At 44.4% G+C, this 24,360-nt stretch overlaps 1 protein-coding gene across 2 annotated transcripts in view; it reads right to left on the bottom strand.

The window, feature by feature from the left end:
- ldlrad3 (low density lipoprotein receptor class A domain containing 3) overlaps positions 1 to 24,360 on the bottom strand; it is a 102,738-nt gene that overhangs the window by 18,868 nt on the left and 59,510 nt on the right. Inside the window, exon 4 of one of the 2 annotated variants that reach the window (XM_060838720.1) lies at positions 20,462 to 20,596. In XM_060838720.1, the coding sequence (XP_060694703.1) occupies positions 20,462 to 20,596 (135 nt within the window). The remainder of the gene's footprint in view (positions 1 to 20,461; positions 20,597 to 24,360) is intronic. The other variant, XM_060838721.1, reaches the window with a different exon arrangement.

The raw sequence follows: 24,360 nt of genomic DNA, 5'->3' as shown, positions 1-24,360 counted from the left end.
GTGAGACGGTAAACAGCTCGTGGTCATGGCTCAGTACCAATGACGATAGAGAGAGAGACGTGACTTGCAGTCAGGATTTAGGGAGCTACCATAGGAAATTAGTAAGAACAACCTCAAGAGTTGTTCTTACTAATACCTCTGGCTTATTCCCAGCAGCTTATGCAAGTGTAGAAATAGCAGGATAGAGTAAATGAATGTATGGTTGGAGAAATGGCAGCGGAGCAAGGGGTTCAAATCGTTGGAATTTGGGATCTTGGGCAAGGTGGGACTTGTGCAGGAGAGACAGGTTGCACTTAAAAGGTAAAGGGATCCAGATATTAATACTAGAGAACAGTACCAAGGTGCAGAAAATATTGGGAGAGACAGACAGTACTAGAGTCATGAATAGTAAGGCATTAGATGGGTTCAGCGTAAGGAGGGAGGTGGCAATGTCTAAATTCAGGTTACAGTGCACGTTTATGCATGTGGGGTGTTTGCTTAATAAGATCAGTGAGTTACAGGCACAGTTGGACATGTGAAAATTCAATGCTGTGACTCTAAAAGTGGCAGGACAGGGTATTAAACATCCCTGAATACAAGCTGTTCAGGAAAGATGGAAAGGGGCAGGATCGAATAAAAAATGACAAGACAGAGATTAGACAGAATCTAATTGACTCTTATTATGGAATAAAAACAATGTAATTAAATTGCTTCATATAGTTTATAGAACACTAAAAAAATTACAGAAAGGTGCAAGAATTATGGATTGCCCATAATAGGCACTTTAATTACTGGATATTGGCTGGGATAGTAATTAGATTCTAGATTAGAGTAGTGCTGGAAAAATCACAGCAGTTCAAGTAAGAAGTTTAGGCTTTGAGCAGTGAGAAGAGTATAGCAAGATAATACAACGTTTTGTAAGGCACTAACTGCATCCAGTTTGAATACATACCTATCACTATCCCCTATTAGGCTAGATTCCGTACAGTGTGGAAACAGGCCCTTCGGCCCAACCAGTCCATACCGACCCTTCAAAGAGCAACCCATCCAGACCCACTTCCCCTTAACTTATGCACCTAACACTATGGGTAATTTAGCATGGCCAATTCACCTAACCTGCACATCTTTGTGATGGTGGGAGGAAACCCATGCAGACACAGGGAGAATGTGCAAACTCCACACAGACAGTCACCCGAGGCTGGGATCAAACCTGGGACCCTGGTGCTGTGAGGCTGCAGTGCTAACCACTGAGCCACCATGCCACCCTCATGCCACCTAACTGATCTGCTGACCAGGTCAATAATTACTTTTCAATTCCAGGGGTTTTAATGGTGCATAACAGAGTGTATAATGGAACACACGCTGGATGTCCTTCAATATAACATCCACAGACATTGCCCCGTTAGTTCAGTAACTTTGTCAGATAATTCAAATTGCTTCAATTGACATAACCTACCTGTTAAAAATCCACATCTTAAGCGCTTAAGCACTCTCTCCTTGATTACAGATTCCAATAACTTTTCTGCAAAATATGTTAGACTAACAAAACTAACAATCCCCCTCACCACCTTTCTTAACCAATGGAGTTTTATTTGCAATTTTCCAACCTAAAGAAATTCCTAAATCTCTTTTAATTCTCATTCTTCTGTTCAAATCTCTCCAAGCCCTCATCTCTCCTACCTCTGAAATCTCCTCAGCTCTACAACCCTCCAAGATACAGGTCGATCTACTAATACATGCGTTTAGTTAACACAAATCCGCTGTAACACAATTGACAAATTGGGGACACTGTTTCTAAAGGTCAAAGTTTTAAAGTGTGTATTGGTTATAATGCAATTCCAGCCCATTAGTTTAAACGGTTCTGCTATTATGTGATTTTCTAATAACACAGGATTGTGCAAGAACAGAACTACCAAGTTATCGCAGAACTGACCGTCTTTGCATCCCCCTGTCCTGTCCCCTTCAGCATCCCTGATTTTAATGGTTCCTCTACTGACAGCCATGCTTTCAGCTTTTGATCATGTGTCTCTATTATCTTCTTAAGTGGTTTGATGTAAACTTTGGTTTGAAAATACTCCTGTGACATGCCTTGATTTTGATATGTTAAAGATGCCACACAAATTCAGGTTTTCTTCATTGTTGTTGAATTGGAAAAGCTCCAGACAACCGTGGTAAAATCATTTGCACTTTCCTCACTTACTTCCTTTAAAGCACCGGGGTGGAAATTATTGAGGCACAAAATCATCAGATCCTAGGGATTTATCGACCTTTACTGCTGACACTGTTCTTTTGATAAATTGAATTTCCAGTCCTTAACTTATTATTACTTCCCTGAAATGTCAGTTATATCATCCCCTTCCTCTGCTGTGAAAATTAATACAGAATAATTATTTAACAAGTCTGCTACGTCCTTTTTTTCAAAAGCAATATTACTTACATTTGTTTTTAAACAGACCACATTACCCTCGCCAACATTTTCTCTCTCAATGTAATTGTAAAACCCTAGCACTAACATCCCTTGCTAGATTTCATTACCAAAATGCAGCACTTACTCTTTCTGTCTTCCTTTGCTGTTCTTAATCTCTCTCCCAGACCTCTGGATCGACACTATTCTTTGCACTTTTTTATCACTTTAGTTTTATGCTATTCCTCAGCTCCTGTGTTGACAATGCCTGTGTCATCTATTGCAGGCACAACTCTAGTCCCTTGGGGTTAAGGGTCGGTTTCTGTGCTGTACATCTCTATGACTCTAAAAGTAAGGTAATCTGACTTCCTGTAATGACCTCCTGGCCTGGCCTCCCCACCTATTGTAGGAGCCTTCCAGGGCAGCCTCCAGGCCAGGCATTCTCTCGGCCCAGCATGGCATTCTGAAATTATTCCCCCAGCCTCATGATCCTCAAGGTGAGGCCTGGCCCAGTCTGGAGCCAGGGCCCGGTGCAGGCTGGAGGCAAGGTGCCAGCATGCTCTGGGTTAGAAGATCATGGTTCTGGACTATTATTTCTGCAATGTTGAACATTTTATTTCTCTATTTTTTTAGATCTTGTGAATGAAGAAGCTGTACTTAGGTACCTTTGTACCTAAGATGGCGCTGTTAATGGCGACATGTAAACTTTTCACTGTACTCATTGAGTATATGTGACAATGGAGGCTAATTCAATTCAATTTAATTCATAGTCCCAGAGAACTATGGGGCTCCTCTCGCATTAGAGAGAGAGAGAGAGACAGACAGAGAGACAGAGACAGAGAGAGAGCAAGAGAGGCTGGTGGTGGTTTAACCTGAGGGTCACCACACCTCAAGCAAATAATGAGGTTGAGAAGATTCTGTCATGTGTGAATTAAACACGCAACGTTGGCTTCACTCTGCATCACAAGCCAACCATCCAGCCAACTGAGCTGACTGACCCTTGGGGTATATAATAGTTTGATATGAAATTGAACTGCTTTTTGAAGATCTTTCAAAGTCCTGTACCTCAGTCCAGAGTTACTATGACTGGTCAATGAGAACACGATTTGAGTCTTACTTACTGAGTTTCTCCCATTGTTCCCTCTCTTCAACTTCACCAGGGAGTTGGGAAGGTTGCTCAGTAGGTGAGAGATTATATATATGTCCACACGGGGCTGCCATTGGAATCCTGGCTGAAGGTCTCACTGTAGGTTCTGACCTTTACTCAATTCAACTGATTCCTGGGTGCGTGACATTCCTGAACATATAGGTCAGATCTTCCACCCAGAAACCTGACTGATCGTCAGGAAGGGTACCATGTATTTCTTCTATGTATTTGTTGAATATCACATATCAACTCCACATGTCATTAACAGAAACAGAATCCCTACAGTGTGGAAACAGGCCCTTTGGCCCAACAAGTCCACACTGATCCTCCAAAGAGTATCCCACCCAAACCCATTCCTCGACATTTACCCCTGACGAATGCACCTCACCTACACATCCCTGAACACTATGGGCACATGTTTGGATTATGGGAGAAAATCGGAGCACCTGGAGGAAATCCATGCAGACACGGAGAGATTGTGCAAATTACACACAGACAGTTGCCCGAGAATGGAATCGAACCCGGGTCCCTGGTGCTGTGAGGCAGCAGTGCTAACCACTGAGCCACCGTGCTTGTTTTAGTTACTAATCCCAATTTATCCATGAAGAAAACTGGACATCTTCCATCAGCAATTCCTACACAAGACCTTGGGCATTAGTAAGAAGTGTTACGCAGGAATGGTTGGAGGCACCGATGGGGCACTGACACAGGGAGATGACAAAGACAGGACATGTATGTCACCTCTGAGATTTACGCCCTTTCAGAGTGACTGTTTGAGTTGCGGGGGTGGGGAGAGAGGGGGAAAGGGTCAGCCAAAAAGAAAGGGTGAAGTAATTTTATGGAGTACTGTGAAGAGTGGGATACCATCTGGGCTGCAGCAAGAATTTCGCTGCCCATTAAGAATCACAGAATTACAGAATTCCTACAGTGTGGAAGCAGACCATTCGGCTCAACAGGTCCACACCGACCCTGCGAAGATTAACCCAACCAGACCCATTCCCCTATCCTATTATTCTGCATTTACCCCTGAGTAATGTATCTAACCTACACATCTCTGAACACAATGGGCAATTTAGCATGGCCAATTCACCTAACCTGCATATCTTTGAATTGTGGGAGGAAACCGGAGCACCCGGAGGAAACCCACATTGACACAGGAAAAATATGCAAAACACCACACAGACAGTCGCTCGAGGCTGGAATTGAACCTGGGTCCCTGGCCCTGTGAGGTACCAGTGTTGTGAGGTCGCTGCCTCAACTATCCTTCTAGGCATTCCAGATTCCCACTATCCTCTGGGTGAAAAATATTTTCCTCAAATCCCCTTCTGCCTTTCACCTGAAAATGATGCCCCCTTGTTATTGACCCTTCATCAAAGGGGAATGGAAGAGGAGTGTACTGTTTACATGGACAGAGATTGTAGAACTGTGATGGACAGAGGGATTTGGATGCCTGGTAGAGCAGCCAAAGTAGCAAATGGAATATTGCTTACAGCAAGGAGAATAGGATACAGCATAAGAAATAGAAGCAGGCGGAGGCAATTCAAGCCTGCTTTGCCATTTAATACTATCATGGGTGATCTCATGTCTGACTCAACTCCACTTTCCTGGCTGCTTCCCATAACCCATTACTAATTAAAAAAAACTACCTCCACCTCACATTTATTCAGTGTTCCAGCATCCACCACACTCTGGAATACCATCTAAGTCCTGGAATCATGTAGAGTGCCTTCTTTCAAATGGAGGCAGGCTCTAAGTTTCAACTCTCTCCTTTATCAATTTAGCATTTTGTCCCCAACGTCGGCTTTTTCAAACTTTATCGCCACGAAGCTCTGAATCTATTCTGTCTACACGAGGTACTGAGACGATTAACTAAGTTCCAGTTGACTACCTGGGTCAGCGCGGGTTTCTTTCTCCTAACAAAAAGCATTAATTCCATTAACTTCATGCGAGATGAATAAGAGTTCTGATGAAATTTGAAGGATTCCTTTAGCTCTTCTCTGCTTTTGTGGTGAATCTCAGAGATGATGACTATTATTTTACGCTGAAAACGTTCTACAAAATGTGCGTTTGGAAACTCAATATAAGAACACGGAAGGCACAAGAAAAGGAAATTCCCCACACCAACCCTGCGCCCTGCTCTGTTCATTCAATCCTAAGGAAAAATGGTATGTGTAAGGCAGTGAGGCAAAATGAAGCACATCCATTACTATGTCATTGCCTTTGGAACAGCAGACAATGCATCAGATTTTATCTTGGTCAATGCCAGACGCCAGATAAAAAGATTGATATTCTAATTGTAGCCTTATCAGTGAGCTACACAGGTTTCAAATGATTGGCTTCAATTAACAGCGGAGTGTCCTGGAGCTAGTTACCAAAATTTGATTAGCTTTGCATTGATGCTCAGTCGACGCTTTTGCCTCAGTTATGACTGGGATTTAATTAACACTTATTCTTGGATCGTTTTCCTTCGTCACTGCTCTAAGCTTCTTTGTGCTGAACGCGTTGACTATTTCCTGAACCTTTCTACAAAGGGTTATATTCATCTGCACAAAAATTCAACTGCCAATCAATACGTTCTTCCACATCATTGATCCACAAACCTTCGAATGCTGCTCGCTTCCCTTGCATCAATCATTCAGACACGTGGCACGGTTTTACAAGGTTCCCTTTCCAACTTATTTGTATGAGGGGATCAATGTGAAATATAGGAAAGACCACGGCAGAAATCTGTAGGTCCTGCCTTTGAGTCTTTTTGACCGTGACTTGCCAAGCCAGTTTCCAATTAGTTCTTTACACTTGTGCTTAAATCTTATGTAGCTTCTCTTTCTTTTGGGAATACACTTCTTTTCTAAAATCAGTAAAACCAATATTATTTCAAGAAACAATCTTCTTCAATCTCTGAGGCATTACTTGCATTCCAAAATGATTCAAAAAATCAAGGGGCAAAAGAGGCGAGGAGATAAATACAATAACTCTCACCAGAGAAAATGTGTCAGGCAAGTTAATAAGGTTAAAGACCAGTAGTCCCTTCGATCTGAAGGGATGCATCTGAGGATATTAAAGGAAGCAGCCGCAGAGATAGTGGTAGCATCAACAATTTGGATTAGAATTTAGGAGATATGGTTTGTAAGTTTGCAGATGACACCAAAGTTGGTAGTATAGTGGACTGTGAAAAAGGTTATCTAAGAGTACAATGAGATTTTGATCAGATGTGCCAATGGGCTGAGATGTGGCAGATAGAGTTTAATTTAGATAAATGCAAGGTTTTACACATTGGTAACGTAAATCAGGGCAGGACTTAACACAGTTAGTGACAGGCCCTGGGGAGTGTTGCCAAAAAACAAGGGACTCAGGGTGCAAGTACATTGTTCCTTGAAAGTGGTGTCACAGGTAGACAGGTTAATAAAGAAGGTGTTTTACATGCTTGCCTTCATTGGTTTGAGGATTAAATACAGGAGTTGGGACATCGTACTGCAGCTGTACAAGACGTCAGTGAGGCCACTTTTAGAATACTGCATACAATTCTGGTCATCTTTCTAGAGGAAGGATGTGTTAAACTAGAAAGGATACAGAAACAATTTACGATGATGTTGCCAGGGTTTGAGTGAAAAGGAAAGGCTGGATAAGCTGGGACCTTTTTCCTTGGAGCATTGGACGCTGAACGGTGACCTTGTAGAGGCTTATAAAATCATAAGGGTGCATAGCCAAAATCTTTTGCCCAGGATAGGGGAGTACAAAACTACAGGGCATAGGTTTAAAGTGAGAAGGGAAAGATTTGAAAGAGACCCGAGGGGCAACAGTTTCAAACAGAGGCTGATGTCTATATGGAATGAGCTACCAGAGGAAGTGGTAGAAATGGGTATAATTACAGCATTAAAAAGACATTTGGACAGGTATATGAATCAGAAAGGTTTAGAGGGATGTGGGCCAAACACAGGCAAATGGGATCCACCTGATGAAGAAGCAACACTTTGAAAACTAATGCTTCCAAATAAACCTGTTGGACTATAACCTGGTGTTGTGTGATTTTTAACTTTGTCCACCCAAGTCCAATAATGGCACCTCCAAATCGGGAATAATTCAGTTGAGGATACCTGGTCGGCATGGATGAGTTGGACTGAAGGGTCTGTTTCCATGCTATATGACTCTGTAAGTCTAAGACTCATTAGATTCTGGAAAAGTTCCAAGGATTGGAAAACTGTAAAAGTAACACCTTTATTTAAAAAGGGAAGGACCTTTATTTAAAAAGGGAAGGAGACAAAAAAAAACCCAGGCCAGTTAACTTAATGGCTACATTTAGGAAAATGTTGGAGTCTACTATAAAGGATGTAATACAAAGCAATTAGAAATACATGAACAGAGTCAGCAAGGCTGAAAGGGAGATCATGTCCGATAAATTTACTAGAATTCTTTGAGGATGTAACAAGCCACTAATAGGAGGAAGCAGTGGATGTAATATGCTTGGATTTTCAGAAGACCTTTGATAAAGTACCACACATCAGGATAATTAATAAGGTAAGACCCAGGGCATTGGAGGCAGGACATTAGCATAGTTGGAGGACTGACTAAAACAAGACAGAGAGTTGGGATAAAGGGCACATTTTCAGCGTGGCAATCTACAACTACTGAAGTGTCACAGGGATCAGTGCTGGAGCGACTACTATTTACAATATATATTCATGGCTTGGATGAGGAAAGCAAATCTACTGTAGCCATGTTTGCAAATGACACAAAAATAAGGTGAAAATGTAAATAGTGAGGACGAAACAAAAAGATGCAGAGGGATAGAGACATTTAGAATGAGAAAAGAACTCATCAGATGGAGTATAATGCAGGAAATTGTGACGACATGCACTTTTGCAGGAAGAATAGAGGAGGTCAATATTGCTTCCATGGAGCAAGGCTACAGCACAGAGGGATTTGGGGTCCTCATCCATAATTCAGTAAAAGCTAGCATCCAAGTTGAGCTGTTGGTCTTTCTTGCAAAGGATTTAAAGAGCATAAAAGTATGGAGGTGTTGCTAGAACTATACAAGGCACGAGTCACACCACAGTTGGAATACTATGAAAAGTTTTGGATCCTTTATCTAAGGAAAGATAGACTTGGATTGGAAGCAGTCCACAGGAGGTTGACTGGGCTGATACCAGGGATACAGGGACTGTCTTATGAGGAGAGGTTGAGTAGATTGGGCCTGTAATCAATGAAGTTTAGAAGAGTGAGAGGTTACTTTATTGAAACGACAGGATTTTTAAGGGGGCAGGACAGGGTAGATGCCATGACATTGGTTGAAGGAAAAATATTGTTCAGGCGTCCTAGGAAAACATGCCTGTCTTTCTTGAAATACTGCCATGGGCCTCTGTTCAACACTCATACAACAGCATAGTCAGGCTCTCAGAATACGTCTCATCCAAAATGTGACACTACCCGCTATGCAAATATACCTTGATGATTTTAGTAGCTCTCCCTCAATACTACTTAATGTGTCAACCCAGATCACGGGTTTCAGTTTCTGGAGTGGGACTTAAAACCCACTAGTTGCTGAACTCTTTCACATGGAAATGAAGAGGACTTGGGTTACTGGGAAGGAATTTCCAGTTAGGCAAAGAGCAGGTTAATAGAAGCATTGACACTAACACGGATTTATCCTGACACTGAAGGGCTGTAGTGGAGGTTCCAGTGCTGTCTTATTTTCCTAATGCAACCTACCTCAGAAACGTCAGACATGAAACTACGTTTCAAATTGAGAATTGGGGAAAAAGCATAAACGCATTTAATCATCATTGACACATCTGAAACCTGGATCTGATGTTCCAATGGTGAGGACAGTTCTGGCATATCTACATGGCACTGAGTGCATTCTCTGCTGATAACCTGTCTGTCTCCTGACCCTGCTGTGTTAAGCACCAACCTGATAGTTCAAGGGTTGGGTACAGAGTAGGAGATGGAATTTGTTACACAAAATTAAAACATCCTATAGGGCATCCAAATATACAGCTGGGTGGAACAGATACAATTCTCCAGGATTTGGATTCCCATAGTCGTTCACGCTCTGCGGTATTTTTAGGACCAGGTTTACGAATGTGAAGAATTTCTAAGATAATGTGCCATATTTCTTTTAGATAGCTTTAAGCTGGGAACTGAACTTAGTTCTCTAGTCAGGCTTTTGAACAACAGGTTTTAGTCATTTACCATCTTGACAGTCAATTTTGTCTCTTTAAAGTGGTTGGCAATAGACTAAAAAAAAGAAAATTAAACCAGTGTCTGTCCATTGTTGGTCATTGCCAGCTTGGATACAGCATTGAAGGGAAGTTCACATTACCTGCCAGCAAACCACTCCAGCAAGTACCTTTGTCTCTGTGGCCCATGTATCTACGTACCACGAAACCACACATCTGGATTTTTATACAAGTTGTTTTGCTTTAACGCATGTTTCATCAACGCAAATTGGCTATAATGCGATTGATAAATTGTGGATGCTGTTTGGATAATGCAAATTTTCTATTGAATGGGTATAGTGATTTTCTATTAGCGATCTTCTCCAGTGTGAATTCCTACAGCGTGAGGTTGCAGACGAACACGACTGTCACGTTACAGCCTGTACTTGAGGCAGACAATGGGAGTCGGGAAGATTCCTGGCTCAACTTTGCAGTCTCAGGGGAAAGTACTTCAGGAACAGGAGTTCCACTGCCGTTGACCCGTGAACAAAGTCGCAGGCAGCCACTTGGAGGACTGGTTAAAAGGGTAAAAACAATGACTGCAGATGCTGGAAACCAGATTTTGGATTAGTCCAAAAATAAAGGACTGGTTAAAAGGCCTGTCCTGGTGCTGTGAGACTTTGTCTCTGTTAAAGTGAAGACCTCACCACTTCACCGCCCACCCCCATGGATTTTAAAGGGTCTGGATGGTTGACACTTCCATTCCCCTCTAATGGCTGTAATTGGCGTTTTCTCAACAGATTTCTGCATTTACTCAATGTTATCGCTACTGTCAATGTGTCTTTCTGAGACCTTTCAATAAAAGGCACACACAGTTCACTCACTTGCTAGCCTCATGTGTTCAACAGCTGTGAAGGGGGGTCTCCTTCTCTGAAACATTGAAGTGTTTCTGGAACTTTTCTCTTTCTAGCTTCTAAGCCACTCCGGATTTATTTGTTCTGCCCTGATTGGTATGGGCTCAAGGATTGCCGCAAGCTGAGAGGGGGAATGGGGAGACCAGGTGGGACTAGGGGAAGTGGGTGGACCGTGTGATTGTGGGACTAGGGGGAGAACCTGTGACAGTGGGGTTAGCGGACATAGGGACCCTGTTTGTGGGAGGAAAAGAACATCTGTAATATCTCAGTCACCGCTCACCATTGCTGCCTTGAACCTTGTGACCCTAAAATTTCCACTCAAATGCCGTTTGGGGTCCTGACCCCCACTTTGGGAAGCCCTGTCCTTCTTCAACAACAACTGCAGTCCTGAACACTTAACTGACCCAACATTTCACTATCTTTTTGTCGAAGGGGTTACCTTTGTGTGAAAGGTTTTATACCCAAGGCTGTCACACAATTATGACTTATATAAAAGGAGATCTTCCCTACTCAGCTGTCTGTCTGTATACACTAAGTTACCTAACTCAACTGGCTAAGCAGGCAATGCTATGACCTAAGCTAAAACTTCAACCACAGACTGCTGCAACACACCATATGATGTAGCAGGAGGTATAAACGTGCACCTAAGACTGGCCAACTGACAAAATGTCCTGTTGATAAAATTCACACTGCTCTGTGAAACTACCTTGGCCTCTTCCTTGCTCAGTGTACTGTTAACTAATTCCCCTCATCTGCTGCCCATCTGTGTGACAGACTGCATTCTAGAGGCTTCAATAAGTCACTCTCAAAACTTGACACAGACCAAAGCAGAGCCAGCAATGGCTTCCATCTGTACTCAGCGTTCCATTAACCCTTTCCCTTCTGATGCGTAAACACAGGAGCTTTCCATCCAACCTATTTTACATCTCAACAATCCCTGGTTGACTGACTTTCCTCTGTTTTCACCAAATTGGAAACCAATGCAGAATAGTAAAATCATGTTCATGTTATGAAAGATTAAACACACAACAGTTTTCTGGGTGGGCCTTGTGTATCTCTTCAAGGTGTGCGGGTGTGTGCGTGCACTGGTGAGAGAGAGACAGAGAGGGAGGGAGGGAGAGACTGACCGTTCATTGACTCTGGCTTAATGGAGTATTTATATATTACAGCCTCTCATCCCACCACAGTGGGGTCAGTACGGGGCTAATGGCTCACAGCTTGGGATTCTTTAGCCACGCAGGGCTTTTGTATACTGACACTTCCAACACATTTGTCATCCTCTTGCCAACTTTAAGTGAGGCTAAGAAAAGTTGCTTTGGTGGCAATTTTATGCCTTGGCAACTTTCTGGATTAAGTTGTGTTGAGTGTTGGGAGTGGTGGCTGAAGGACTGACCCTGCCAAGTACAGGAGAAATCGCACCATTCCTTCTGAAATTCCACCTGAACCACTGATTGCAGACGCATTACGATATTGAAGACAGTGCATTAACACAGGTACAGCTCCACACAGAGCACATGAAATTACAGAATCTGCATTCATGATTAATGGCAAATAGTTAAGGGCTTTCAATCATTTAAAACATTTTCACCGACTTTTGGATATGCATATAAAGTCTGAGATCCTCATGTTCAAAAACAGCTTCAAATGCTATTATATCCCTGTAGTGCCTATGCAGTCAAAGTAAAGTTAGTTCTCAATGGCCAGCCTCATGTCGTATGCTGTTGGGCCAACATAATCCCTTTCTTTCTACCTTCAGTAACAATGATACCTATTCAGTGCAACCTATAAAAGGGGCCCCACAGAGGACAGAACAAGCACACCAGTTCAGAATAATAATTAGGCTGGATTTTAACACACTGTCTCTAATGCTTCCTTGTTCAACTGGATTGTTGACTTAAACTGCTGAGGGTAGGGGCTGGATAGGCTGGTCTCTTGTTGGGGCTGTGACGATCAGTCATTCCTTATGGGGGATATTCGCTGTCCTCATTTGCCACAGTGATCAGCACATCAGATTTGAACAAAGAGAAGAGGGGAAAACAAATGAGCAGCAATGTGATCACAAACCGTCTGGATGTGCCTGGTCTCCCCCACAAAACTCAGGGCAAATTCTATATCTAATGCACAATTCAATTCAGTGACCGAAGGTGGAAATGACTCCAGGCTCCATTTCTGGGTTTGACACATACACTCGGTGTTGGGAGTAATTTTGGCTTTGAGTGTTTGCGTAAATAGGGAATATTGGAATAAGCTGCTTGTTGTGGGAGGTGTACGAGAGTGTTCTACACTACTGCTTGAAGATAAAGGTGCACCATTGTAAGGTTTAGCAGAACAATTTCCTATTTTTCATGTATTTTGCTAATACTTTAAAGCTTACTGTACGTATCAGCATTGTTTCCATGGTGCTAGTTGCCGTTCTATTGTGCCCGGTGGAAAGCCACAAACCTCGACAAGATTAACCCCTGATCAGCAGGGTTCTGCGGGTCTTGGTGAGTCTGTAGAGCTAGGGCCGCAGTGATCTGTGAGCCTTTGTTAGTCTGGAGGCTGAATGTACACAAGTCAATCAGCCTGCTGTTTACGGCATGTCCCACCACACCAACTTTCATCAGCTACTCGCTTTCCTGAGTAACCCTGGGAAAACGGAGACTTCAAACATCATATCAGTTTGCAAAACATATTAACCTTATGGCTGAGAGAGACAGCCCTTGAGATCAGTAAGTTTTGAGGAATGTTTGTTGAGCCCAGCAGCTGGAGGGATGGGCACCCTGCAGAAGGTTATGAACCATCAACCGTGAGAAACTGTTGCATAAAGCTGTAGAGTTACAGTGGCACAGGTTTTGTTTTGACTCCAAGAGTGCCTAATATTCAAAAAAAGGACAATTTGGTGGGGAGTATTTGCACATTAGCAACAGAGGCTGTCCAGTTTCCTTTTTCTAAGAAATATCAGAAAGGATCTGCAACTCATATTTGATGAGAGTTTCTATTCTGTCTTCAACCAAGTGATGCTGGCTGCTAAGCTATGAACGCTTGCCTCTCTGTAGCAGCAGGAACTGCAATTCTTAGTCGACCTGCTCCATCTCAGCAGTACAAACAGTGGGCTTCTCTTAAAAAGAGCCTTTTAAATCAATCTAATTGGTCCAACCGCCCCCAGGCTAGTGTCCCGGGCTGGTGTTTAGCCCCAAACAATACCTAAAACTGATGAACTTTTCTTAAATCATTAGATTAGACTTACAGTGTGGAAACAGGCCCTTTGGCCCAACAAGTCCACATGTTGCTGATTACAGCCATAATGATACTTCAGAAATACTTCACTGGGTGAGGTGTACGTTGGAATTAAGGTAGTGAAACGTGTTACAAAAGTCTAACTTCGCCATAAAACAGCTTTGCACTGGATCTCTGTTACTGGTCTGTCTCTTATGCAATTAGGGAAAAGCTGCTTGAGGGACCACAGTTCGTCATTCTGATGTTTGCTACTGTAATATTGTAGAGTTAAGCCTTCCCTGAAGACATAGGAACATAAGTAGGCCATCTGGCCCATCAAACCTGCATCAGCATTCCTGTTTTTTCTCCAGAACCCTCGATTGCCCTTCCTGATTTAAAATCTGTCTAATTCAGCCTTGAATACACTTAATGACCCAGCCTCGACAGCCCTCTGTGGTAAAGAATACTTCAGATTCCTCCTCTCTGCCTTAGGTCTGCATGGAGTCTGCTGAGCTTCAGTGGAATGTGGCACCGTTGCATTTACAAAGCATTGTTCAACATGTTCAACAACAACAAAAAACAGTAGAATGCCCTTCACCCAACTGGGTACAAAAGAGAAGCAGTCTCCTTTCATATTCCAGGAGCTCAAGGCGAGACCTTACTGTTACATCCAGCCTTTTCCCTGTCCCAAATAGCAAGGGACACAATTCTAATCCCCTGCAGGATTTAATCTCTTCACAGTATTCTTGTGGCCCCACAGACATTTGTGAGTCAGCTGAGGCTGGGCTCCATTTGATTATGTTTAAAGGAACAGCCATTTGAAAAAAGGGCACTCAAACACAGTCTCCTTAGGTGGTCTTTGCCAGGAAGCACCAGCATGCGGGAATTCATTAGCAGCCACAGGTAGAGTAAGCTTGAGAGAGTGTCAGAAAGGCTCCTGTCAGCCCACAATCTCCACCATTCCCCCTGCCACCCACCCCCCTCGGGACTCTCCATTCACATGAACTGGCAGGTTGCTCAAGGCAAAACAGAGGAAGTGGCAGGGGTCCTTGGGGCTGCTGAGAGTGAGCTGCCAAAGTGCACAGAGACTCAGGGAAATCTAAACTCCGGTTCCCATGGCAATGGGCTGATTAAGCTGATCTCTGCTCTCGAGAGAAACCTGACGCCAGAATGGATTTCTGTTCTCCCAGCAGACTAACTGACACCGTAATTCGGCACCAGAAAGGGGGAAATTATTTGCGCAGGCAAGAAACAGAGAGGCTGACGGCCTGAAAAAAATGCAGTTCATGCAAACGGGGTGAAACTGAGGAGCTTAGGGAAGGAGGCAGCCTGGCACTAGGCCTGTACTAAACTGCAGCCCTGCCCAGTCCCTTAACACAGCAACAAACTCAGCAGGAAGCACAATGATGCTTTCCACTCCATCTTCATTTTTAGTGGAAGGGGTTAATTTAGTATGGGACGCCTGCTCTGCAGGTCTTAGTCTGTTCCTAATTTCTCCTGGAATGGGTAAATTGTGACCTTGTGAACATTGTACTTCACACAATGAACCCTGTCATTTGCTCAACACATTCCTGAGGGTCTCAGGAGGTTGGGGGTGGGGAGATAGGTGATATGGGTATTTCATGCATTAGAAAAAGCAGACTCTCTGACTACAGCGCTGGCTGATATCGGTTAACCCTATTTTTGTAGAGATCGATATGAACTATTTTTGTTTTTTGCTTTGAGACTGGGACTTCACTTATTCCTCAGCCGCGTAACACTAATACTGTCTACTCAGATGCTACCCAGACTGGAAGGTTTCGGTTATAAGGAGAGGCTGGATAGGCTGGGATCTATTTCACTGGAGCATATCAGACTGAGGTGTGACCTTATAGAGGTTTATAAAATCAGGTAGATAGCCTGGGTAGGACAGTCTAAAACTAAAGGGCATAGGTTTAAGGTGAGAGGGGAGAGATACAAAAGGGGCAATTTCTTCAAACTGAGGGTGCTGAGTGTCTGGAAAGGGCTACCAGAGGTAGTGGTGGAGGCGAGTACAATTTTGTCATTCAAGAAGCATTTAGACAGGTACATGGGTAGGATATTTATGAAGGGATATGGACCAATCACAGGCAAATTGGATTAGTTTAATTGTGTAGATTCGGCAGCATGGACAAGTTGGGCTGAAGGGCCTGTTTCCATGCTGTAAACCTCTGCAAATCTACAATCACACTGAAAAATAAGATGGGAACAATATTCATGTAGGAGTCATAGAGTCATAGAGATGTACAGCATGGAAACAGAACCTTCGTTCCAACCCATCCATGCCGAGCAGTTATCTCAACACAATCTAGTCCCACTTGCCAGGACCCAGCCCATAATCCCTCCAAACCCTTCCTATTCATATATCCATCCAAATGCCTCTTAAATGTTGCAATAGTACCAGCCTCCACCACTTTCTCCGGCAGCTCATACCATACACATACCATCCTTTGCCTGAAAAAGTTGCCCCTTAGGTCCCTTTTATATCTTTTCTCTCTCACCCTAAACCTCTGCCCTCTAGTTCTGGACTCCCACACCCAGGGAAAAGACCTTGCCTATTTATCCTATCCATGCCCCTCATAAGCTCCTGTCTCTTTCACAGCGTGAAAAGGATAGTCACATTGAACCGTTCTCAAGGATCCTTCAACAGCATCTTACAAACCCACAACCTTCACTATCCAGAAGGATAAGAACACCACTATCTCCTTAATCCACACAGCCTGATTTGGAATTATATCGTCGCTCCTTCACTGCTGCTCAGTCTGGAACTCCCTCCCTAACAGCAGCTCCCAACCACAGTGAAGCTGGTCCACCTTCTCAAGGTGGGCCTGGCAACAATTGTTCTTTCCACTGACATTTCACATCCAATGACTAAAAAGTAAACCCTTAAAAAATGCTTCGTTAAGGACAAGATCAAGTGCGTGCGACCGAACTGAGGGAAAGATCAAACATGCCATAAAACATTGACATTGCAACACAGCCAGCACATCTCCGGAAATGATCAAACTGCTTCTGAATGTCTATTTAATGGTCCAGAGTCTGAAACAAGAAAGTGCAAAGCAGGCAGTGAGCTGACAGCTGGGTCACAGCAGGCTACACTAATCTAATCAGAGATATCACATCACTCAGTGGGCTGCCTGAGACTCAGAAATCATCCTGATAATCAGCGCTCACAGCATGGAACAATTTCATAGGGATTCAGTGGTGTAGTGGTACTTCCACTGGACTGGGACTCCAGAACTTAAGGGCAATGTTCTGGGGACAAGGTTTGAATCCCACTATGGGCAGCTTGTAAAATCTGAACTCATTAAAATCTGACGTAATGGTGGCCACTGTCAATTCTTGTAAAAACTCATCAGTGTCCCTTAGAGAAGGAAATCTGCCGTTCCTTACCTGGTTTGGTCTTCCTATGACTCTAGACCGACAGCAACGTGACTGACCCTCACTGCTCTCTGGAAAATTAGGGATGGTCTCGCCAACAATGCCATTCGTCCCATGAATGAATTAAATAAATCAATTTGAACAACTCCACACACAGAGTGTACACAAATCTGTATTACTCAAAGACTGGAGGGAATTTGAAATATACGGGTTGGTGCAGGAATCTGTACAAATGGTCTGTCAGGGAATCTTTATAAATATTGCTGAGTTTGTAAACATCTGATTAGTGATCTGGCAGAATCAGAACAGGGCCTCGCAGTCAATTAGGTCTTTGAAAGAACTCTCCAATTCATCTCATTCCCTTGCTTTGTACTCAGAGCCCCAATTTTTCTTCTTCTCAACTATTTATCCAATTTCCTGTTGAAAGTTACTATTGACCCTGCTTTCATTCCCGAGGCAGGCAGGATATTCCAGATCACAACAATTCACTGCACAGTCCTTTGCCATTCATTCAGAGCTCTGGTCAAACAAGCTCATTCACCTTGACTTCAAATTCAGGTCAAACCCTTTGCTTGCTCAATAAATTTGGTTTGCAGGATAATTTTTGTCCCCTCTTTTGAAGTTTCGTCCCTTCTATTGCTTTTTACTGCGGGTAAGAAAATGGGCAGTCTTCCATATTGTCATGTAGATTGTGGATGGGCTGAACTCCCCTTTTCCCAGATCCCCTGATGATCTCAACATGTCATTTACAAACCTGGCCTCACTGGCCTTTCAAATTGGCCGAACATCTAATTTAAATCCTCCCTCCCTTCGGTTCTTCCTTCCACAGAGACAGAGAGATCTCCTCGCATAGAAAAGGGGCAAAGGGTCTGTTTCCATGCTGTTTAACTCTAAAAGGACCCATTGACTCTAGGATTCTATGACTCTAAAAAGGCCCACTCTGTGTCTATGCAAGTCCAAAACAACCACCTAACGATTCTAATCCCATTTTCCAGCACTTGCCCCATAGCCTTTGGCATCACAAGTGCACATCTAAATTCTTCCTAAATGTTAACATGGCTTTTGCCACTATCACCCTTACAGACAGTGAGCTCCAGATTCCCACCCGCTTGGTGAAATAAATTTTTCTCACATCTCCTCCAAACCTCCCGTTCCTTACTTAAATCTATGCCCCTGATCACTGACCCCTCCATCAAGGGGCAAAGTCTCTTCCTGCCCATGCGCCCACAATTTTACACATTTCCACTGTGTCCCCTCTGCTTGAAGGAAAACAATCCCAGTCTATCCAATCTCTCTGCCTAATTGAAACTCTCCAGTGCAGGCAACATCCTGGTAAAACCTCCTTTGCATCCTCTCCAATGCTATCACATCCCTCCTAGAATGTGGCTCCTACAATTATCCACAATACTCTCCTGTAGCCTAACCAACATTTTTGTACAGTTCCAGCATAACCTTCCTGCTCTTAAACTCTACAACTCAGCTATCCCAGATGCCTTCTGAACCACTTTATCCACCTGTCATGATACATTAAGGAACAGGATCACATTGCACAAAGGTCCCTCTGATCCTTGGTGTTTTCCAGGGTCCTACTGTTCATCACGTATTCCCTTGCTTTGTCTGTCCTGCCCAAATGCATCACCCTTACATCTATGCAGATCAAAACAATTTGCCGCAAGGCCTACCTGACCAGCAAGTCTATACCCTCTGCTAATCTAAGTCTATCCTCCTCACTAATTACCACTCCACCAATTTTCATATTATCCATGAATTATGAGGGACGTCATCGAAAGCCTTGCTGAAGTCCAAGTAGACGACATCAAAATATTGCCCTCATCTACACACCTGGTCTCCTCTTCAAACAATTCAATCGAGGTGGTCAGGCATGACCTTTCCTTAACAGAACCATGCTGACTGTTCTTGATTAATCCCTGCTTCTCCGACTGCAGGTTCATTCTGTCCCTCAGAATTGCTTCCCGTAGTTTCCCACCATCAGGTTCGACGGCCCGGCCTGTAGTTTCCTGGTCTACCCTTTACCCCCTTCCTGACTAACGGTACCACACTGGCTGTGCTCTAGTCCTCTGGCACTTCTTCTCTGGCCAGGGAGGAATTGAAAATTATTGCTCACGCCCCTGCTGCTTCCTCCCTTGTCTCACTGACCAACCTGCAGTACATTTCATCTGACCCTGGACAGTGATCTATTTTTAAGATAGCCAGATCACTCAGAAACTCCTCTCTGTCTGTGTTAATTTCTTTAATTAGGTCATAGACATTCTCCCTGATTTCTATACCTACATCATCCCTATTAATAGTGAACATTGACACAAATTATTCACTTAGAACCTTATCTATGCCCTTTGGCTCCATGTACAAACAACCACTGTGGCCCTTAATAGGAACTACTCTTTCCGTCCTTTCCATCATTTATCCATTGAGGTCTTCATCACCTTAAAAACCTAATAATCTATATGCTAAGTCTTTCCAATGAAGACATTTTAATCAATTTTCTGTACCTTTTGAGCCAATGTGGCTATTTTACAGTGCCTTCCTTTTCAGTAGGTCTGTTCCACATTTTTCCCCTAAAGCCTATGCACAATCTGCACGGCGACCTGTACAATGGCTGCACAGGTGGCATTATAGCGACTGTACCCAGCATCAGTATACAACAAACTGCAAGGGGTCTTGTACTGTTATCAAACTGTATGGGACTATGTACATTGGGCAGCACAGTGGCACAGTGGTTAGCACTGCTGCCTCACAGCGCCCGAGACCCAGGTTCAATTCCCGCCTCAGGCGACTCTCTGTGTGGAGTTTGCACGTTCTCCCCGTGTCTGCATGGGTTTCCTCTGGGTGCTCCGGTTTCCTCCCAGAATCCAAAAATGTGCAGGTTAGGTGAATTGGCCAGGCTAAATTGCCTGTAGTGTTAGGCAAAGGGGTAAATGTAGGGGAATGGGTCTGGGTGGGTTATGCTTCAGCGGGTCGGTGTGGACTTGTTGGGCCGAAGGGCCTGTTTCCACACTATAGGGATTCTATTCTATAAAAGTTTTGAATACCAAAGACAGAATAAAATGTGGGGGGGATTCAGAAGGAGAGAGAAAAAGAAAACGGCAGGTCAGTCATTAGCAGGTGAATCGAACTGTTCATTAGCAATGAGCATGGCCAAATGTAAAGGCCTGTTTCATTGCGGCTTGCCCAGGTTTATTGCTGTGTAGTATTTTGTGAACACGAAATCCATGCTGTAATCTGTGAGCGTGAGTGGAATTTTTACCTGGAGAGATCTCACAGTTGTCCTCATCGCTATTGTCCTGGCAGTTATTGACTCCGTCACACAGGAAGCTTTTGTCGATACACCTTCCATTCTTACAGTGGAAGCGGGCTGTCGAGCAGAGGAGGGGATTTGCTGCTATGAAGAACAGACAACACCATTAGGCAGTACACAGAGCTGGCTGTCACAAGTGACTGCTACATAGACACTGGTATGGAAACTGTCTATTGTACATAAGAGGACATGGACACCATATTACACAAAACCAGACATAACTTCTGTCATATATAATGAGCTGAATTTAAGGCAGCACGTCATGATGGGAAACACATTGGCTGAATCCACTTAATCACAGGACATGCCCCATGTCAGTCTTCCAACAGAGGCATCACTACCACAGATTAATCTGTAGCCAACGAGAGGCTGACATGGGATTCATGAGCATTGACATGCATTATTCCCAAGTGCACCACTAGTCAGTGTGAGTTTTTACAGGGACTGAGAGAGACACGGAGTTCATACTGGGACTAAGAGAGACACTGTGAGTTTATACAGGGACTGAGGGAGACACTATGAGTTTGTACAGGGTCTGAGGGAGACACTGTGAGTTTATACGGGGACTGAGGGAAAGACTGAGTTTATACAGGGACTGACGAAGTCACTGAGTTTATACAGGGACTGAGGAAGACACTGAGTTTACAATAGGGCTGAGGGAGACATTGTGGGTTTATACAGGGACTGAGGGAGAGACTGTGAGTTTATACAGAGACTGAGAGAGACACAGAGTTTATACAGGGTCTGAGGGAGAGACTGAGTTTATATGGGGACGGAGGGAGAGACTGTGAGCTTATACAGAGGCTGACGGAGTCACTGAGTTTATACAGGGACTGAGGGAAACATTGAGAGTTTATACACGGACTGAGGGAGACATTGTGAGTTTATACAGGGACTGAGGGAGACACTGAGTTTATACAGAGACTGAGGGAGACAGTGAGTATATACTGGGACTAAGAGAGACACTGTGAGTTTATACAGGGACTGAGGGAGAGACTGTGAGTTTATACACGGACTGAGGGAGACACTGAGAGTTTGTCCAGGGACTGAGGGAGATACTGTGAGTTTGTCCAGGGACTCAGGGAGACACTGTGAGTTTGTCCAGGGACTCAGGGAGACACTGAGTTTATACAGGGACTGAGGGAGACACTGACTTTATATTGGGACTGAGGGAGACACTGAGAGTTTATACACGGACCGAGACACTGTGCTTATACAGGGACTGAGGGAGACAGTGTGTTTATACAGGGACTGAGGGAGACACTGAGTTTGTCCAGGGACTCAGGTAGACACTGAGAGTTTATACACGGACTCAGGGAGACACTGTGAGTTTGTCCAGGGACTGAGGGAGATATTGTGAGTTTGTCCAGGGACTCAGGGAGACACTGTGTTTGTCCAGGGACTCAGGGAGACACTGTGAGTTTGTCCAGGCACTGAGCGAGACACTGAGTTTATACAGGGACTGAGGGAGACACTGACTTTATATTGGGACTGAGGGAGACACTGAGAGTTTATACACGGACCGAGACACTGTGCTTATACAGGGACTGAGGGAGACACTGTGAGTTTATGCAGGGACTGAGGGAGACACTGTGAGTTTGTCCAGGGACTGAGGTAGACACTGTGAGTTTGTCCAGGGACTGAGGTCGACAGTGAGTTTGTCCAGGGTCTGAGGGAGACACTGTGAGTTTGTCCAGGGTCTGAGGGAGACACTGTGAGTTTGTCCAGGGTCTGAGGGAGATAGTGTGTTTATACAGGGACTGAGGGAGACACTGACTTTATATTGGGACTGAGGGAGACACTGAGAGTTTATACACGGACCAAGACACTGTGTTTATACAGGGACTGAGGGAGACACTGTGAGTTTATACAGGGACTGAGGGAGACAGTGTGAGTTTATACAGGGACTGAGGGAGACACTGAGTTTATACAGGGACTGAGGGAGACACTGTGAGTTTGTCCAGGGACTGAGGGAGACACTGAGTTTATACAGGGACTGAGGGAGACACTGTGAGTTTGTCCAGTGTCTGAGGGAGACACTGTGAGTTTGTACAGGGTCTGAGGGAGACACTGTGAGTTTATACAGAGACTGAGGGAGACAGTGTGTTTATACAGGGACTGAGGGAGAGACTGAGAGTTTATACAGGGAGGGAGACACTGAGTTTGTCCAGGGACTCAGGGAGACACAGAGTTTATACACGGACTGAGGGAGACACTGTGAGTTTGTCCAGGGACTGAGGGAGATATTGTGAGTTTGTCCAGGGACTCAGGGAGACACTGTGTTTGTCCAGGGACTCAGGGAGACACTGTGAGTCTGTCCAGGCACTGAGCGAGACACTGAGTTTATACAGGGACTGAGGGAGACACTGACTTTATATTGGGACTGAGGGAGACACTGAGAGTTTATACACGGACCGAGACACTGTGCTTATACAGGGACTGAGGGAGACAGTGTGAGTTTATAAAGGGACTGAGGGAGACAGTGTGAGTTTATACAGGGACTGAGGGAGACAGTGTGAGTTTATACAGGGACTGAGGGAGACACTGTGTTTATACAGGGACTGAGGGAGACACTGAGTTTGTCCAGGGACTGAGGGAGACACTGTGAGTTTGTCCAGGGACTGAGGGAGACACTGTGAGTTTGTACAGAGTCTGAGGGAGACACTGTGAGTTTATACAGAGACTGAGGGAGACAGTGTGTTTATACAGGGACTGAGGGAGACACTGAGAGTTTATACAGGGACTGAGGGAGACACTGAGTTTGTCCAGGGACTCAGGGAGACACTGAGAGTTTATACACAGACTGAGGGAGACACTGTGAGTTTGTCCAGGGACTGAATGAGAAACTGTGAGTTTGTCCAGGGACTCAGGGAGACACTGTGTTTGTCCAGGGACTCAGGGAGACACTGTGAGTTTGTCCAGGCACTGAGCGAGACACTGAGTTTATACAGGGACTGAGGGAGACACTGACTTTATATTGGGACTGAGGGAGACACTGAGAGTTTATACACGGACCGAGACACTGTGCTTATACAGGGACTGAGGGAGACACTGTGAGTTTATGCAGGGACTGAGGGAGACACTGAGTTTATACAGGGACTGAGGGAGACAGTGTGTTTATACAGGGACTTAGGGAGACAGTGTGAGTTTATGCAGGGACTGAGGGAGACAGTGTGAGTTTGTCCAGAGACTGAGGGAGACACTGACTTTATATTGGGACTGAGGGAGACACTGAGAGTTTATACACGGACCGAGACACTGTGCTTATACAGGGACTGAGGGAGACACTGTGAGTTTATGCAGGGACTGAGGGAGACACTGAGTTTATACAGGGACTGAGGGAGACAGTGTGTTTATACAGGGACTTAGGGAGACAGTGTGAGTTTATGCAGGGACTGAGGGAGACACTGTGAGTTTGTCCAGAGACTGAGGGAGACACTAAGTTTATACAGGGACTGAGGGAGACACTGACTTTATATTGGGACTGAGGGAGACACTGAGAGTTTATACACGGACCGAGACACTGTGCGTATACAGGGACTGAGGGAGATACTGTGAGTTTATGCAGGGACTGAGGGAGACACTGAGTTTATACAGGGACTGAGGGAGACAGTGTGTTTATACAGGGACTTAGGGAGACAGTGTGAGTTTATGCAGGGACTGAGGGAGACAGTGTGAGTTTATGCAGGGACTGAGGGAGACACTGTGAGTTTGTCCAGTGACTGAGGGAGACACTGAGTTTATACAGGGACTGAGGGAGACACTGAGTATATACAGGGACTGAGGGAGACACTGAGTTTGTCCAGGGACTGAGGGAGACACTGTGAGTTTGTCCAGGGACTGAGGGA

This window comes from Hemiscyllium ocellatum, chromosome 18 (genome assembly GCF_020745735.1).
Source record: "Hemiscyllium ocellatum isolate sHemOce1 chromosome 18, sHemOce1.pat.X.cur, whole genome shotgun sequence".
In the NCBI taxonomy this organism is placed as follows: Eukaryota; Metazoa; Chordata; class Chondrichthyes; order Orectolobiformes; family Hemiscylliidae; genus Hemiscyllium; species Hemiscyllium ocellatum.
The sequence above is the reverse complement of the archived record's forward strand: the minus strand, read 5'-3'. Positions and strand labels throughout refer to the sequence as shown.